General features: G+C 41.1%; 1 protein-coding gene across 2 annotated transcripts in view; it reads left to right on the top strand.

Annotated features, from left to right (window-relative positions):
• Positions 1 to 19,611, top strand: part of LOC109951360 (SPRY domain-containing SOCS box protein 4-like) — a 31,743-nt gene that overhangs the window by 784 nt on the left and 11,348 nt on the right. Inside the window, exons 1-2 of one of the 2 annotated variants that reach the window (XM_020585839.1) lie at positions 14,261 to 14,372; positions 17,903 to 18,780. In XM_020585839.1, the coding sequence (XP_020441495.1) occupies positions 18,072 to 18,780 (709 nt within the window). In that variant the 5' untranslated portion in view covers positions 14,261 to 14,372; positions 17,903 to 18,071. Of the gene's footprint in view, positions 1 to 14,260; positions 14,373 to 17,902; positions 18,781 to 19,611 lie in introns of those variants that run through there. The other variant, XM_020585831.1, reaches the window with a different exon arrangement.

Raw genomic sequence — 19,611 nt, 5'->3', positions numbered from 1 at the left:
CTGAACCAGTTCAACTTAATGAATTGTTTTGTCACACAGTAACCTAACAGCTAAGTTAGGAATCAATAAAAATCCACTAGGCGGCCACTTCCGGTCATAGTTGGATTGTGTTGTACTCGACTACATTATACATGAGAGGATCAGAATATTAGGAACACCTCTGAATGTAGTCCAGTACAGCACTGCCTTTAACTATGATTTAAATAATAAACATTCTAATAAAATGTATACATTTATGGCAATTTCACCCAAAACTAAAACCTTTAGAGCTTCATAAACACAGATATTACGGTGGAAGTGTTGCCTTGAATTACACACAGTTGTACAGGTGTACCTAATAACGTAGCCACGGAGTGTGTATAGTCTTCACACACCTCTACTTTCTAAGTTCTTAGTAAATCATTCATGTCGAAACATCAAGAACGACACATTAAAAGTATGAAATCGCCAGAATATGAATGGAGATTTTGTCTCACTGTTCATATGAGGCAATGTATGCAGATGGAAAACCATCAAGGAGCACATATATTTGTTACTTTCATAGATCAAATGATAGTTCTGTCTGGAATTCATTTCTGCTGTGAGTGCATAACAAAAAAAAAAAAACTTGCTTGCATGGTTTTGTTGCCAGTACATAGTATTATCAGAAGGTTGATTCCCAAGCTTGGCTGTGACTCAGCAAAGGCTGACATTTAGTCCAGGTGAGAAAGCAAGGTAGCTTAATGCCCTAGAAGCAATGGAGAGTGCACTTTTTTTGGCTTGTTTGATTTGAAGTTTGCATGCTATTCAGAGGCTAAATGCTTTGCCTATAACCATACCATCTGCTTTGCCCTCCTGGGCATAGGCTATTATCCAGTGTAAGTGTTGTGAGAGATTTGTGTGGGTGGACTACAGCAGATGGTAAGATGGAGAACATAGCTGGTTGATGTGGTAGTTAGGCTAAGTCTTGTGGTTGTTGTCATATTCAGCTTTGGTAGGTGTAAAAAGAAATAAGGATCGCTTTATTTGGTCAAATATGTTACACAAACACACACACACACACACGCACACACACGGGATTTGTTTCCGGTACAGAACCGAGGCAGCCATCTTCGGCACCAACTCACACCGATGGCTCTGACCATCGGGGGCAAAATGGAGTTGAGTGTCTTGCCCAAGGACACTTTGACATGTGGACTGCAGGCACTGCGATTCGGACCTCCAACCTTCTGGTTGAGAGACAACTGCACTACCCACCGAATCACAGTTGCCCCCTGTCAGCTGGATGGGGGATGGAATCTTAATATGTTTCTCTCAGATGATTCCACCATAGTCAGTATGACAAATGGTTTGAATGCTAATTAGTTTTTCTGTGCTGTTGAAAAACAGTTCATATACTCAACATCATGGAGGAACTATTGACCTCTGCACCCCCCACCATCTGGGTTTTGACCCCGTTACTGCCGTGACATCATTTGACCTCCCTGTTGCTGGTTGCTGCGTGGGTGGGTTGCATAAATGTGCCCAGGTCCACGGTATTCAGAGGTCAACAGTGGAGTTTTCTGCCATATTTAATTAATTCAGTCGACCAGGAAGCGACCGAAAGGGCACAACAGTGGAGTTTTCTGCCATATTTAATTCATTCAGAGTCGACCAGGAAGTGACCGAAAGGGCACTTATCATTGGCTGATTGGTGCCCAATCAACTTGCTTAACATACTTTATTTTTTTTACTGGCCCTGGGCCATTGCTTATGTCAAACCCTGGTTCCTTTGCCAACTAGATTTTAATACTTGTAGCAAATTAGATTTCTCCAAATAGAATGTGATACCAAGTCCTTGCTGACACCTCCTGCAGCTCAGCATATGAAATACAAGAATGAGTGTACGTCACTGAAGGTGGGTGCACTAATGGCTTTTACAGCAGGTAGGAAAATGGAACATTTTCTTTGAGATTAACATTCAGCATCACCAATAAGCTGTCAGTTGATGTGTATGTGCACTTTGTGGTAAATAAATCATTAAACTATTATACTCATAACGTCACTGTCAGAATATTAGATGAATATATGTTGACAAATGAGGTGGGGAAATAATTGCTGTGCTAGTCCATCGTCCCTCCTGTGTCAAGTAGCACATCAGTTCTGATGACAGCTGTGGGTGACACCCAGGTAACGACTACTCATTCTCGCTGCTTTCTCCTGCTGCTGCCAGGAGCCCAGTCCTAAAATTGATCATGAAAATGAGGTTCCAGCATAATCTGCTTCTTTTGCTCTGGATGTGGATGTTCGATCCAACACTTGTGATGTTATTAATAATACTGGTCTACCACCAAGAAGCTTGCTGTGATCATAGAATCCGATTAAAGCAGCACATATTTACCTTTTTGTTTTCAGTTTTATCATTTATGTACTGTTTTGGCATTTCACTGTGGACAGGTTTTCAGAAACAAACTGTGATGCTCATTATAGGCTAAATGTTTTTTCATTATTTTAATGAATTGCAGACAATGGTGGATTTGCAGTGATTTCTGGCACATAAGCGATTATCGAATAATGATTTCAGCTCCACCCTCAAATCTCCTAAAGGTGGGCACACACTTAATCACTGCTGCGCAGATTCTGAATGGTATTTGGATGTGACAACTGGTTGGACCGAATTGTGCTGATACGTTTCAGTTCCCTCTTTAGCTGTACAGTCCACATTGTCCTCGCTTCTCTGTCCAGCATCTCACCCAAACTCTGCACTTTTTCCTCTTGTTTGTTTTCCATGCAAATTGAAGTGTAAAACATGGACAGATATAAATAATGCAAGCCAGTTGCGTCCATATTTGTGAGAACTCGCAGGATTTACAGGCTTGTCTGCTGCCAGACTGTAGTTGTTAGACAGTTAAGTTTGTTGTCCACAAAGCTTGATTAGTTTGTGTGTGTGTGTGTGTGTGTGTGTGTGCTCCTTCCTGGCTGTGTAGTACTAAAAATCTGTGCAAGCTCATAGAAACGGTTGTTAAGTGTGGCTTGTCCAGTCTTAGCTGTTATCCAGTTAAGTTTGCCCAGCGTAAGAGGTTCACTGGTCCTTGATGCATGTATTTATGATCCGTCTATGATGCGAGGGCAGCATTACGCTTGGTTTTGTACTTGTTGTGCACCCAGTGGATCTACTTACTATAATTATCTCTTTCGAGGATCCGCTGTAATCAAAGCATGTCTGATAATTGTCACACTGACAACTCCACACAGTGTCCAGTCACTCCCATACAAAGTAGTACATTACATCAGAGCTGAGGCAGTTTCAACACAGGAGTACTGTAGCCAGTGCTGACTCAGTCGAATGTTAATAATGTGAAATCCCATTAAGAGCAATCTGGTGCTAAGCATCACCATGTCTGGGCTTACAGGGACAGCAGGTCTTTTTAAAAGGCCAGCAGTGTCCTTGTATTTGCACTGTGTAATAGAATCTAATCACTTGAGTTACTCACTCTAAACTCAGTTGCTCTTTTAAAGTGTTGCTGCTAATATTTAGTTGCTCTTGAAGGCCATTTAAAGACTTTGGATGAGTGTTAGGGGCCGCTGTGGCTCAGGAGGTTGAGCAGGTCATTTCCTAACTGGAAGGAATGGGTTCAGACATAGGTCACTTTCATGTCACCCTAATGTCCTCACAGCTTCATTCAGACATACCCATGACCATGATGGAAAGAGCTACAGTATGTGTGTAATATTTGCCACACACACGAGCTCTTCATAATCCTGTGTGTGCAGTGTGCCCATCTGTTGATGCAAGTCCATGCAGTTGTGTTGCGTTCAAAGTGATACTTTGGGCGACTGTGGTTCAGTGGGTAGAGCAGTCGTCTCCCAACCAGAGGGTCAGAGGTTCGAATTTTGGTGCCTACAGTCCACGTGTCGAAGTGTCCTTGGGCAAGACACTGAACCCCCAAGTTGCCCCCGATGGTTAGAGCCATCGGTTGAGTTGGTGCCGCAGATGGCTGCCTTGGTTCTGTACCGGAAACAAATTCCTTGTGTGTAACATACTTGGCCAAATAAAGATGATTATATATAAATGTTACTCACCCTGGTCTAGCAAGATTGTCATCACAACTTTTATAGAAAAGTGACCAGGCTGCTCATTCAGAAATGAAAGTGGACAAGTTCAGATGCAGTTAGATTAATGGAAGAGTAGAAAGAAAAAAAAAAAAAATCAGCTGTTTTCATTGCCCTGTCTTGGGGTTGATTAAACAGCAGGAACCACATGCAAAGTAGTGTCATGTTCCATCAGAGTCTGTTGTGAGTGCCAAGGGATGCTTGGTGAGGTAGTGCTAAGCTCCAGCTGCCCACTCTGTCACCAGTCTTTGTTAAACTAGCACACTGTCACTGGCTTCAGATTGTCAGTATTGAAGAGATGGGACATGGCACCTTTTTTTTTTTTTTTTTTTTTTTTTTTCTCCCCAACAAAAGGTTTTCTGTAACATACCTACCCATTTGAGGCTACTCATCTACTTCAGGCATGGTGCACATGATTATAAGAGAATATGGGTACTCTTCCGCCGCCGCTCCCTGCCACTGCCGGGCGAGTGATGTGCGCTGATGATTGTATTCCCACCCAGCTTTCCAGGCAAATGAAGGATGTTCTCTCAGCAGAGAGCAGTATAGAGAACACACGAGTTACTGGGGCTGTTTATCCTTCATCCCTGAGAAAGATGTGGTGTAAAATGCGCCTTCTGGAAGAAGCTTCCACCCACATGTTTCCTTGCTGGTACACAGAAGTTCTGCATTATGTGCTGCCCTGAGCTATGAACTCCTTTTGAATGAAAAATTATTTTTGACAGTGGTTATGTTCACCATTAAAGCACTATGCACTCACATCATGACTTGATACTAGAATTTCCAACCCTAATAGCAGCAGTACAGACCTGCCTTTGAGCTGCCTTTCTAATGCAGCCCATGTGCATGTCTTTGTAACAATATGCAGTCAAAGTCTGGCTGCAAACCCTTGCAGGAATGGACCATATATGACATTTACTTAACACAGATGCAGATGATGAAAGTATAATTTGTGCTTTATGTACCTTAAGCTTGATTTATGGTTCTGCATCGAATCTACGATGTGGGTAATGTGCGGTCTCCTACCCTATGTGGTAGCCTGACCTGCACCTCTCCAGAAATGTAACTACTTGTTGTGGTGATGCAGACCACAACAACTGTGACTGGTTGCATCCTATTTCTTTGTTCATGTCTCTGTGGCCAAACAAGCACAAAAAAAAAGTTCCTCCTCGTTTTGCCTCGGTTGGTTAAAATGGTTTTACAAATCTTCTCCTCTGATGTCTTCCTTCTCATCTTCATTGCAGTAATTTTAGTAAAAGTAACTGTGTTTCAGTCACCGTTCATTGTTAGTAAGTGGTGAGGAAACGCAACACAGTGGCATAGAAGCCCTGCCACCAACTAGTGTTTTGGCGTCATAATTGCAGAGTGACACAGACACACCAGCATGCAAGTATAAATGCTTACAACAGCGTAGGCCGCTTGCATAGCCTATGGCACAGGCTCTGTGTAGATTCAATGCAGAACCATAAATCAAGCTTTGGTTTGTAGATTGAGTGAAAGGAGACAAAAACTGAGGAGATGAGTAGAAGAGCTGAGTGATCAATAGCTGGAGGAAAAGGAACATTGCAAGTGGAATGTAGTTGACTCTAGTTGTTATCCTAATAAAGTTGCACTCTATCAAGCAGAGATAAGAAACATAGTTGTAGTATTGACAGTGAAAGCAGTGTGTCATTGATCCTCAGTGAGAAGTCATGAAGTCTTGTAATTCAGTATGTAAGCGTGAATAGTCACCTTTCATCTGCTTTTACAGATCTGAAGGACGTCTCTTTTTTGTTATGAATAAATAAAATGAACTTTTTATCCATAGTGTACCTGGTACTTTGTACACAGATGACCTAAAAAGCGAAGTTAAACTTTGTATTCAATCGTGTGTAAAAGAAAAGGTTAAAAAAAAAACGGAAAGCGGGTAGTTTCCTCCTAAAAGTTTAAAGTTAGACATCCTTCCCCTTTCTTTTGCCTCACCCTCTTCCTACCAGCTGTGTTTTCCTCCTCCCATTGAATGTGTCATCTGTTTTCATATCACAACAACATGCCATACAAAATAGTGTATCCAAACCACTGGGTCATTGGGAGGACACATGCACATGACTGTGAATCATCTCACCTCAGCTGACCTCTAGTGCAGTGCTGTATATTGTTAAAAAATGCAGTCAATATGTGGCTGCTTGCTGTCAGTATAGTGAAGTAGAGGCATATGAGGAGTGTTTTTAATAACCCCACCCGTTTCTTTTTGTAATATAGTAAAGCATTTCTTTGCTGGGTTTTTAATCCTGTAACAATGGTAAAATGACTACTACTGCTAGTTTCAGCCATCCCATGAGCCTGGTCATTGTTTAGCCACACTATACTTCCATGAATAATTGAGTTGTCTTATGTGGCCATGGATGTTGTCTACTAGAACCCTACTGCTCGACTGGTGACCCACAGCTATGTTGCCTGCTTTGTCCCCATGCAAGATGTCAGGGTTTTTGTTCACAGCGGTGAGTTCCATCTAATCAGCCCTTGTAATCTTTCCTTCTTCTAGATTTTGGCATAAATTATTTGATTATGTAGGTCATATATATACTTTTCAAGGGATGTATACAAAGTAAGAAATAGAAATTAGGGATGCACCAGTACCACTTTTTTACAAGCACTTCAGTATTTGTTGATACAAAGTACTGATACTAGTACTAAATGTAATGTTTCCACTATAAACATTACAATTACCGTAAAAGTGCAGTGGCTTCAGAAATGCCCCCAACCCCCCCACCCGTTCCCAAATTTTGGTCAGCATTTTTAATTAGAAATCACTTGCATGCTTGAGCACAGCAGCCCATTAATTATCCAAGTTAATTTACACCATAACTGACTTATTTTCTCAGAGGTGGAGGAGATCACAAGCTCAACTGTGGCACACTGAGCTATTTTAGCTGCTAAAGTGATATGGCACTTTTGATCTGCTAACCTGCCTCCTATTAAAGCTCTGTGTCATCAGAACCATCTTGTGGCCTACATGCAGTGCATGTCAAGCCATTTTTGAGCCTGGCCACCTACACTGTTAAAATCTGCTGCTAATTGGCTGTTTAGCACAGGAAATATGTCAAGGAATAAGGCCGTTTCTGGCCTTCTTGTTCTACAGAGATGACGTACATGGTTCCAGACTGAACATTTCGTTGCTGATTTTGGAGGCATGTGACAGAAATTTACCTACTTAATTTAACTACCTGTATCAGTATTTCTTGTATATTTGTCCTGTTTTTATTTTTTGATAACTCGCAACGGTGCACTTCTTACCAGGTGGAATAAACAGAATTGTAATATGAGAGTGGGAGGCCAGCCCCAGGCTCTTATCAGATTTGTGATAGATTTTTCTAATGATATGATAATCACTTTATTTGGCAAAGTATGTTACATACACAAAGAATAAAAAGCTTTGACTCTTCTCGGCCACAGTAGTCTCTGAGTTCTGACATAAAAGGGGACAAGAAAAGAAAGACAAGAAAACGGTAAATCTTTGGGATATACATAACCACATGCTATTTTTTTTTTTTTTAACCCTGACCGACAGCCAGTGGCGAGCGTTGTATTAAAAAAAAAAAAAAAAAAAAAGCAGAAATGGAACAAATCAAGGAAAAAAATTCATGCTACCAGTTGTGTTAGCTGCCTGTGTAACAGCAGTTTAATGGTGCTTGATGCTGAGTATAGGGGGATTTATTTATGGTTTCTTCAACAGTCAGTTTAATCCAGGATTACAGGGAGGGGTGTGATTAAAGCACCCTAGTGCTTGTGAAGTTATTCATCTTCATACCACATTGGCACTCTGCACTCCCTGGTCTTTATTGTACTATTTAATGACTGGCCCCTTTTTTTGTTGCTTACAACTCTGAATCAGACAATAAAAGTGATTAGCCATTTGAGTGTTTTTGGAAGTAGAGATGGTTAATGAGGCAGAAGCAACTGAGGCCTTTTGTCTCCCAGAGGTCTCCTACTGATAAATGGTTTACCCTTTCTTCCCCTTTAGCACCATTAAAAGCCTCATCAGTAGCAGCTCCAGTTGTCCATAATCCCTCTCTCCTTCTCTGATGGGAGACATCTTTTGGCAGCTCAGTCGGCCCCTTTTGTCCTCTTGTGGTATATGTTAAGATTGCAGTCTCAGGTGGTCAAGAACTAAAGTGGAGCTGTACCCCGTTTGCTATATACTGATTTGTTCCTTTGAATCATTGGTGGATGATGAAATGGCAAGGGTGAAGCTGAGCTGTTTTGGCAGTACAGCACGTGCTAATAAACACCTGTTCACTTGTGCACTTGAGGGTTAAGAGTCCTTGAATGTTCGTGTTCCTGAAAAAGAGCATTTTAAGGCTGATTTATGCCTTGTCAGAACAGGTCACAGTGACATGTTGCTAGGTCACAGTGGGAGGGAAAATTGCTGGCTACTTTTGAGGATTGGGTGAAATACTGACCATCATAGAGAAGAGGGAGACACCATTTAGCCACAACATTAAAACCACCTACCCAATCTCCTTTAGCCACCAAAACAGCTCTGACACGATAAGACCTGTGGTATCTGACGCCAAGATGTTGGTGGCTTGTGAATTAAACCTTTTAGATTCAATGTGTGCATAAGAGCTAGGTTAATACTGATATATGGAGCTGCTAATGAAACACAAACAAATAGTCATACTGAACTCTTCCATTATAAAAGCAAAATAATACTGATGATAAGTAGAAAAATAACTTTAACTCCTGAAATCCAATCCTAACAAACCCCTAGTACTGACCACTGCAGACCAAGGACATCCCAAAAGACCTGCTGTTTTGGAGTTGTTCTGACCTAGTCGTTGAGCCATCACAATTTGGCCCTTGTCAAAGTCACTAAGATCCTTATGTTTTACCCATCAACTTCAAGAACTGACTGTTTACTTGCTGCATATTGTATCCCAGCTCTTTACACATACCACTGTAGTGAGATAATCAATGTTATTCACTTCACCTGGCAGTGGTTTTAATGTTGTGGCTGTTAACTGGTGCCTTTACTCCAAGGTAAACTATCTTGGGCTAATAAAGGCAAAATCCTGAATTAATTGTTTGAATAAATAAAAACCCCCATTTGACAAAATAACCTTGCCAATTATTGGATTGAAAATAGAAATGTGTTGCACAGCGTTATGGAAGCATTATTTATATACTGATGTGCTTCCTCTGAGGTTGTACCGTATCTTTATATGCCGATGAATGTGTTTGTGTCAATGAGATCATCTTGACCTTTGTTTCCACACTAGCTCACTGTCACTACCGCAGTTCCCTGACTGCTACTGCAGCGGTGTGTGGGCAGAGTGGGAGGAAATAGGTGGTGAGAAGTGAGGGGCGTTGGAGAGAAGGCTGATGTGTAAACCATGTAAGCCATCTTGCTGTCTCATCAGGCCTTGGATCAATTAGTTGGATGTGTGCGCTTGCATGCGTTTACTTGTTTTTCTCAGTGGCTGAATGTTTAGAAGAGATACACCCTGCAGCCACATCTAAATCAGTGGATCATTTACAAAGCCATTATTCTTACAGCTTCAATCAAAAAGAAACAGTTTGAATTGTAGTTTGTTGCTATGGTAATATTGTTATTGTAGTCATGGGATTATAGACAGATGTTCCAGAGGGAGTGAGTCGTTCAACTATTGTTCTTTGTTTAGGAACATAATTTATAAATAGTAACTTTTCTACTAGGTAAAGTTTCCTAGCAGTCTTGAAACCATAGCCTGCTGGTGCTTTCTTTGTTCTGTAGTTCATATAATCAGTGTGAGAATCTTCTACAAGGCACCATTTTAAAGGTGATTCATTTTATACTTTGGTGTTGTCTAAACCCACTGTGGACTAGTACAAGCACTGCTTTCTTTGCTAAGCACCACCCCTTGCTCATTTCAGTGTATAATTATCAAGATAACATCCCTTGCTAAATTTTGTGTGTAAAAACAAGTGAACGGAAGGAACTGACATTGACTGGTAATGTAACCCGAATTAAGATTGAAATGTTCTAATTTTAAAGATCGACCACCAAAACAAATCACAAGTATGTAGCTCACAAAGAAACTCTGACTACAGTAAAGCGACAGCGTAACCATAACCAGGTCAACTTCATGTGGTGTGGTGATAAAACTGTAATGGGGCTGTGTACTGACCAATTCTTTTGACACTGGCTCCTCAATGATGATGAAATAGTACTTGACCGCAAGGAGTAATGTTGGCACTGAAGCTGCAGCAATGCTCTTTCCTGTCTGTTTATGTACCGGTTTTATAAAATCAATTTTAACAAAATTCCTTGGCATCTTTGTGCGCTCAAAGTAGTTTTGTAACATAAAAAGGAAACCTATTTACGACAACATTAAGTTCTGCTAACATAATTATAGAAAAGCCTTTTTTGATACTTGACTTTTTTTTTGATACTCTGGTATTGAAGTAATTCAGTCAATGCCATAAAGGTATCGAAGTTCAATATCCAGCACTGGTTATGTAAAGAAGTTTTTCCATTATAGGAACCTACTGAAACATATCAGGCCGAGTAACACTGGTTACAGGTTCTGCGTTTGGTTTCCACTATGGTGCGCCCACTTTGGAGGTGCATTCTGGGAGCTAAATTTCAGCACCCCTCAGGACGTAGTACTAAAATCCAGTAACGTGAGGGGGAGGGGGTACGTGCATGTACAGCAGTTCCTGGTGATTGGTTGAAAGTCTGTATCTTCACATCTCAAGCATTTAGCATTACAAGCACCCTGTGTAAACACACAGCTTGACTGTGTGTGAAAGAGGAGCAGCCCCTCCCTCCTTTTAAAAAATGGACCAGAGAGAAAACGCAGTGGAAAAACAAAGCGGGACGTTCTGCATCAACCCCAGACACTATGCTTGGTGTTTGTTAAGGCAGGTATGGGGCATAACGCTCATTAGGTTCCCATAGTGGAAACTCAACATAAATGACTCAAAAGCAACCCCTTCACTTACAGACCCCCAGGAATTGTTGCATCACTTTCCTGACCACTAACTTAAGCTGTGAATCACAGAGGGGGACTAATCTATTTAAAGTTTGAAGAGTCATCTTAAAATTTGATGATCATTAAGATTGTAAAGGCACATGAATATTCAAGAGCAGGGCTCTCTTCCCTATTCATTCTTGCTCCTTTATTCATTCCCTTTTGTTTTTTTTATTGCTCTGCCATTGTCCTCTTGTTTTGAGCTGTTTCATCTTTGTCTGAGCTGTATCCAGTTTTCCTCAGAACATCCACCAGCCCTATAGTGTCACCAAGTATAACATGCAGCATTATGTCAGATCATTGCCTCTGATGGTGTCATTCAGTGTAGGAGCTCATTAAGATGCTCTGCCAGCTATTGTTCAGAATTAATTAGTAGCACCTCTTCTTTGGCTGCTCTAAATGTCTAAATGACCCACATCAAATGTATATTTTCTGGTTTATCAAAATAATGGTCATGTTTTTAGCATCATTCTGATCAAACCTTGGCTGCTTTCCCATTGGGAAACAACCTGAGCTTTAGTGGTGTGACCTGTGCCTAGTTGACATGGCAGAGATGCACTTTTCTCCAGACGCCTGCTCTTCAATCTCCAGGGCTGGTCAAAGCCAGGCATTGTCTTAGATGATGTTGATAGTGATGGATGGATGATTTTCTGTTGATTTCAGCAAAACTGAATACACAGTGACCCCAGCAAGTGATGTTTTTGTTTGAAAATGACAGAGTACCCTTTGTGATGGGAAGATGGATTGACTGACTGATTTTAATGATCTGCCTTACATTCTATAACCTGGCAGTGGAAAACTGATGGTGCTGGTTTGGGCTTACATATATGTGCAGGGTAACTGATCTATGGCGGCTGCTAAATATTTCAACAAGTCCCAACCCCAAAACCACTGATACATACTACAGGCTCAAAGATTTAGCTAAGGCTTCATCCTGCGGAAGCCTGCTGTAGTATGCTTGATAATTGCCATACAGCGTGGCCCAGGTAAAGATTTTGTTTATATAAGTGTTAAAATGACATTTATACCTGTCCTATGGTCTAATAGGCCCAAATGACCAACATACTGTTTCACTTTGACACTAGTGTTGTCTTTTGGTCGTCAGCATTTTAGTTTCTGCTGTGCCTATTTTCAGTGCAGCTAGCAGCATCAGCATGAAATTTATTGGTTTTTTTTTTTTTTTTTTTTTTACCTCATTTTGGACTGTACATCAAGGAGCAAGTATTCCCACCTTTCTACTTGGCTGCTGTGATTGTGTTCACATTGGCCTGTGAGAGCCGCCAGGCTGTTTGTAAAAATACTTTCTTGGTAAGATGTGTGTCTTCTCACAGGCCACCTCTGTCTCTTGACATCTTGTTTGTCTTCCTGCAGTCTGACATTTTCTCAGGTTTCCTGTCGCTCTACTGGCAAGATTGTTTGTTTGTTTGTTTGTGGGCTTATCCCATACTGACAGTTTCTTAGTCTTTTTGGCCGTGTGATTTTAGCATTATCAGAAAAATCTTGAAATTAGCAGAGGCAACCATCAGTGCTGTAGCATGTCCCAGATGTAATAAAATGACATTGATTTCCTTACTTGTGTTTAAAAAGTTTATATTTGATCAAGCTGTTAGGATAGTGATCATTTTAATATGTAACTGGATTTCTGTCTTTATGCAGCTCAACTTGTAATATGTGTGCAGCCCATTGTTGGTGTGGTCACAGTGTATGCTCATATATGCAAACTCATGATTAAAGCATGACAAAGATGCAAGACGGTGCTGAAGTGACCAGCAGCCCATCCTTCCAGGTTTCCAGTCTCATTCCACAGCCATATTCAAACAGTAGACTTATGGCTTTTGTTTTAATGAAGACGGCCACAGTTTTCTGTTTATACCTTACTGGCAGTGAACAACGAATATGTAATTAAACGGTGCTCATGATCCTAGTATGTGGGAAGTATAACAGATTTTGTTATTGATTGACCTGTCAGTCATTTTCTTGATTAATCATTCAATAAAACCTAGAAATTTAGATAACAGTAAAAATAGTCATCTCTATATCCCAGAGCCTAAGGTGATGTGATCTACAAAGCAGCAAAATCTTTTGCTTGGTTAATAAACAGACAAGTGATAATTTCTTAGCAGTTTTGAATTTGTCCTTAAGTCACGTGCTTGTGGGGGGAAAGTCAAGTTGTCTGAGAAAATTCATAGGAACACGGTTGCTGAGTTTGTATGCAGTACAGACAGGGAAAGTCTGGTGTGGTTTAATAAAGCAAGATCATCACATGGACTGCTGTTCTGTAGTGAATGAGAACACAAACAAGTTGGTGTTGTGAAATATTGTGCTGTGATACGTCATTTTAATGATGTAAACTTAAGAAAAAAAAAAACGGTGGCCATTGCAGTTAGTTTTAATTAGCCAGTGTACTGGTGTGGAAAAAGTGAAACTGAAAACCTTAAATTTTAAAACCTTAGTCAGCAAAATTCCATGCTAGATTTTAAACTTTGAACTATGTTGTATTCAAGCAATAACTCAAAGGTTCCTATAGAGCTGGTGTTTTCTTCAGCTCCCTTCTTCCACTGTCCTGCAAAGCAAAGTGGAAATGAGCTGTTAATCCATGTTTGTCTGTGTAACATGACACAGCAAACACTCCCCAGCCCAATATGTAAATATAACTCTTGTGCATAACGTAATGTACAAGTTATATTTACTCTTCTGTCACAATATGTGTGTATATAGTTATTAATAGACTGGTTTTGAGGCTTCTTTTTTCTTGTTGCCTTATTAAAGCATATTGAGAACCACTGAGTCACATTCCTTGTGCGGTCGACATACTTGGCAAATAAAGTTGATTCTGGTGTGTGTGTGTGTGTGTGTGTGTGTGTGCGCGCGTGTGCATGTTTGGTTTCATCTCCATCTAGAGACGCCCAGTCATCTGTGAGAGAGCAGGTGGTTTTGTACTGCTTGGGAAAGAGCGTCATCCACTCTAAGCCCTCCCCTCCTCCCTCCCTCTCTGTCTTTCCCTGGCTTCCCTCCTCCCTCCAGCAGCTGTTTTCCTGTCTTAGCTGGGAACTGGAGTCAAACTGTTTTTTCCCCGTCCTCGCGTCACAAGCAGGAACTCGCCGAATGATCGACATAAACAAACACTCTCTCTCTTTTTGCCTGTGTCTGCGCTGTCCCACACTCGTCTGGCTGTTGACTGTGCACTGACCTCATTTTGGACTGCAGACTGAGGAGCAAGTATTCCCACTTTTCTACTTGGCTACTGTGACTGTGTTCACACTGCTCTGTGAGAGCTGCCTGGTTGTTTGTACAAATGCTTTCCTGGTAAGATGTCTCTTCTCACAGGCCGTTTCTGTCTCTTGACCTCTTATGTATTCTTTCAGTCTGACACTTTCTCAGGTTTCCCGTCTTTCTATTGGCAAGATTGTCAGTATGTGATAAGCCCAGAAACTGTTTCTAAAAGTTCTGAAATGAATGAAATCAACAGCATTTCAGGTGTTATAAAATATGGGATTCATTTTACTTGTCTTAAAGTTTTTTGTTTTTGATGGAGCGGTTAGTTTAGTGGTAACTTTAATGCTTGTTTCTAGTCACTTTAAGTCAACTTTAATGTCTGTTATATTAACTACCCACATTTTTGATCTGCTTGTAAAAAGGAATGTGTGTTCCAGCTGGCTCCCTGTCATTAGACCTTCAGTGTAGTGTTTCACACATGAGTGTCTGAGAGGTGAAAGAGTGACACATCATTGAACATTTTTGTATTGCGTTACACTGCTGGAAAACAAGTGGGTAGATTCTGACTCATAGTTACACTTGTCCGTCTGTTTTGAACTGTTGCTTAGTTAAACCTACTTATTGGAAAAGTCACTGTTGCCTCACTATATTGCATCAGTCAGGTTTTGTCCAAAGGTTGGAATAGCTCCCCGACACTGGTCAAATGTCAGGGAGACCAAAGGGCACGAAGGTTCTTCATGGTGAAAATATGCAATCTGACATGGATTCAAGCAGTGCTGCTGTGTTTTAAAATTGTAACAAAACTGTAAACGCACTGTGACCATCAAGAGAGAAGGATGAGTCTATGAAACCTGTTGTGACCAGGGGAAAGAATGGGAGAGAGATACAAGATGAAACTACCGTAGTAGGTAATTTTCTGTATTGGGAGTCCACAAAGAGAACTCTGATTGACACTGCACAAAAACATTTTTCTTGTTCTATGTTGTGAATACAAATTGGAAGTGTTTGGTTAAAAAGTTGCAGCTTTTCTGTAGTTTTTGTTTAGTTTTGCTTTCATTCATGCTCCTTTTCACTGTCCATTATGTTGTAGGTACTGTTTGTCATACATGTCCTGTTTGGATGCAATTTAGGAGACAGTTAAGGCATTGTGACAATCTTTTCTGGCTCTGTTACAAATGTGATTGCCTTTTTGCCACATGATTCCCCAAATGTGTCACACTGTCGCTCTGTGCTCATTTGAAATGACTGACTCCTGGTCACTTGCTTGTTGCTACTGTTGTTGGCACATGGGCATTTAAATTTGAACTGACAGTCACTTGCAGCTGGTATTTGTTTTTGTGGTATCACTTTGTTTTCACCATCAGAACTAGTGTGGAGTGACAGCACTAAGTCTTTCCAAATGTTCTGTGTTTTTCAGGAAACACTCCAGTGATTGCAGGGTTTCCCCAGATGCTTATAGCAGACATTGCTTCCCTTTGCTACCATGTTTCTGTTTTCCTTGTCCTCAGATGTTGTAGATAAAGGGATCGGTCACTCAATGTCCTCAGATGTTGTAGATAAAGGGATTGGTCACTCAAAACCAAGAGAGTGTGTGTGTGTGTGCGTGTGCACACGTGTGACAGAGCTGACTGTGGCCCCCCTGAACAGAGTGCTGTTCCTCTTGTAGGCTGAGCACTGGGGTGAAATTAGCTATCCACCAGCCAGAAGTGCCTGTCTTGTGTCAGCAGCCCCATGTGGCTGACATCAAATATTCCCAAAGGGTTTCTTTTAGAGAGGCTGACAGGGCCACTTCTACTGTATCTTGCTCTCTGGCTGGGATCTTAAAATTGTTGCTGCTCCCAGATCTAACAGAATCTTGGTTTCAATGTTTTTTTATAGATATGAAAGATGTTCGTTTGTTACGGTTTATTGGCTGTGCAGGGCAGACAAATGGCATTAGAATACTTTTTTTTTCTAACTTAGGTTGTTTCTGTTAAATTATTCATGCAAATTAATTCTACAGTAGACAGAATTTATCATACTGATTAAGTTCAATAATTATCATTAATTCTGATGGCCATCAGTTTTCACTCACTAACCCTTTATGACACAAACTGAAAGTGCACATGAGCTACACACAGCAGTAGCTGTAGCCTAATGTGCTGATTGTGCAGAGGGTTAACCCAACTGCAGAACAGATACATTTATCAAAAATCACTGTTTATCGTCATTGTCCATGGATTTTAACTAGTAAACAATTAACCTCCCCACCCTGCGTGTGTGTGTGTGTGTGTGTGTGTGTGTGATATTGGCTGCTGTGGGTGAATTTGCAGCCAGGTTTGGAAATTCATTCTTGATTTTGATCCATTTATTTTTTTTATTCGAAGCTGAGCTGAGTTTTGGTTGGCAGCTGATTCCTTCTTCCTAATTGTTTGGCTCAGTCCCAACAGAATCGGTGTGTGTGCATGAGCAGTAACACTAGTTTATATCATATATGTTTTACAGGCACAGATAAATGTCAACTGAGTGGTCAGTAGTCGCTGCAATTATAATCTCTTTCTTGGTGAATACATTATGCCGTGTCCCTTCATGTGTCTGACAGTGGCTCCACGTTTCGTCTCTGGTGGTATACATTAAAATGGAGAGCTTGTCACTTGTCATGGGTTACAGTCATGAGGCAGTGTTGTGTGAATGACTTTGTCTGTTAACCGGTGTCTATGTCAAGAGTTATTATCAAAGTCAATACTTTTTTTTTCTTTATTCCTCGTCTGCCTTCACCTTGTTTTAGTCTATCCGTCACACACTGTGTGTGTGTGTGTGTGTGTGTGTGAGAGAGAGAGATTCAAGCATCCCCTGGTGGGTCTGTACCAGTTACTGTTCTGTACTTTCACTGGAAGAATCCTGTTGAGTTCTTTCTAAGAAACTCTGCATGTGTTTGGAAGCAGCTGGTGCCTTTGTTTGTACATGTTACATTTTCTTATAAAGACATAAAATATGAGTTTGCCTACATCATATGTGTTTGCTTGGTAAAGAAGGGATTGGCTAAGAAGGAGTATTTAGTGCACAAGTATTTTCAGAGGAAGTCAGCAGCAAATTTTGTCTTGGTGTTTCATTATCGGTGGGCTGCTCATGGAATTTCTCTTTTTAAAAGGCACTAAGCCCTAAATGCTTTGTTCAGTTTGCATTGCATTGTACAATACAAATGATTAAATGTGTTTCTAAGAAGGAAGGTACAGTAAAACCTTGGATTGCGAGTAACCCGGTCTGTGAGTGTTTTGCAAGATTAGTATTTTTAGCATTTTTTTAAAATGTTGATCCTTGATTGGTTAATTGATCAAGTAATCATTGCATCTCTAAAATGAATTTTATTTTTAGTTCTCTTTGGAAGGTTTCTGGCTGTCACTTATATTAATATTGTGAATTTATAGTTGACGAACATTATAAATACAGTCTGGTATTGAAAATGATAGTGATCAGTTTTAAACTTTCATTTTACCTGTTTTACTGGAGCACTGTAAAACATTACCACTTCCAGCTAAGTCAGTTGCTATGCTCTGTTTGCACATTAATTACTGGTTAGCCAAAAATGATTAGTTTTTGACTGTACATTACATACATGTTTTCTTCTGTGTGTGTTTCAGGACTGTGGTTCCCCCTGGCTGAAACGAGTGTACGTCTGACAGCAGCACCCAGGGCTCACTGTGTAACTGTGCTCATGAGGTAACGTCAGGACCTACCGTTCCCTAATTACCACCCTTGTTCTATCCATCTCCCTCCCCTCTGTCCCTTCCTCCCTTGGACCTACCAACCATGGGCCAAAAGATCTCTGGCAGTATCAAGTCAGTGGATGTACGCGGAGAGCCCTCTTATCGGCCAGTGCGCCAGGAATTGCGTGGCCCAGATTACTGTCGACCCCCCAGGCTGGACTTGCTGTTGGACATGCCACCAGCCAGTCCTGAGTCACAACTTCGCCATGCCTGGAACCCTGACGACCGGTCTCTGAATGTCTTTGTTAAAGAGGACGACAAGCTGACGTTCCACCGACACCCTGTAGCACAGAGCACAGACTGTATTCGAGGAAAGGTAGGCTACACCAGGGGCCTCCACGTTTGGAGGATTCACTGGCCGGCCAGACAGAGAGGCACACACGCTGTCGTGGGCGTGGCTACTGCTGAAGCACCTTTACACTCAGTGGGCTACACAGCCCTGGTGGGCTCGGACTCTGAGTCCTGGGGCTGGGACCTTGGTCGGAACAGGCTCTACCATGATGGAAAGAACCATCCTGTTTCCACGTCAGCACCCATATACCCTTATTTTCTAGAGCCAGATGAGTCTTTTGTGCTTCCAGACTCTCTGACACTGATACTAGATATGGACGAAGGAACACTGAGCTTCATGGTAGATGGACAGTATCTAGGAGTGGCTTTTAGAGGACTAAAGGGCAAGAGACTGTATCCCATCGTCAGTGCTGTGTGGGGCCACTGTGAAGTTTCTATTTGCTATGTCAACGGACTAGATCGTAAGTGGCACAACTGACACACACACACACACACAGACCATATAATATTTAACAAGGTGACTACAGAGATTGTATCTTAAATTATATGGCTTTCAGTCTGTAACATTAATATGGTTGGCACAAAAGAAAAAAGGAAAGGAAAATGTGTATAAATGAGCTGTTATATCTCCCCATGTCTTACATACTTGCATTTCTTTCACTGTTGGACTTCAACACCTGCTGTTTACTTACTGCCATAGTGTTCATTATTGGACCTGTTAAACTTACGGAAACATGTTACTGTAAATGTCAGAATTCATAGCAGCACTTTAGTACAGGAAATGGTAAAATGTCATTGTAGCTTTGAATTTCTTGCCTGTGTTTGATGTCAAAACATTTATCCCCTGAACTTTTCAGTCTAATCCCTGTTTATGTTTAGCTTATTCCCTAATGATCAGAACGCGTCATGCTGCTATGTAAGATAAGTTCAGGCACTGCTGAGTGTGGATAACTTGATTTGTAGTAAACACGCAGACAAATTTGAGTTCTATAACAACATACAAGTTTAGATAACTCATAGCTGTCCCCTAATATGAATACTAGTGGTTGTGTTAGTCCTGTTGTTTGCATTTGTGTCACAGCGGAAAATGTGGAGAGGTGGATGTAGTAGGTAATTTTTCACTGGGTATAGATGTTATGTTTGTGGGATTTACAACCAAGACAACCAGGCACAGGGACAGTTTCTTCCCCCAGGCCATCACTCTGATGAACACTTAACCCACGACAGTATGATTGGACAATAACCCTCAGAGCAGCACCTGTGTGTGTGTGTGTGTGTGTGTGTGTGTGTGT

The sequence above is a fragment of the Monopterus albus genome, unplaced genomic scaffold, assembly GCF_001952655.1.
Source record: "Monopterus albus unplaced genomic scaffold, M_albus_1.0 scaffold8.1, whole genome shotgun sequence".
NCBI lineage: Eukaryota > Metazoa > Chordata > Actinopteri > Synbranchiformes > Synbranchidae > Monopterus > Monopterus albus.
The sequence above is the reverse complement of the archived record's forward strand: the minus strand, read 5'-3'. Positions and strand labels throughout refer to the sequence as shown.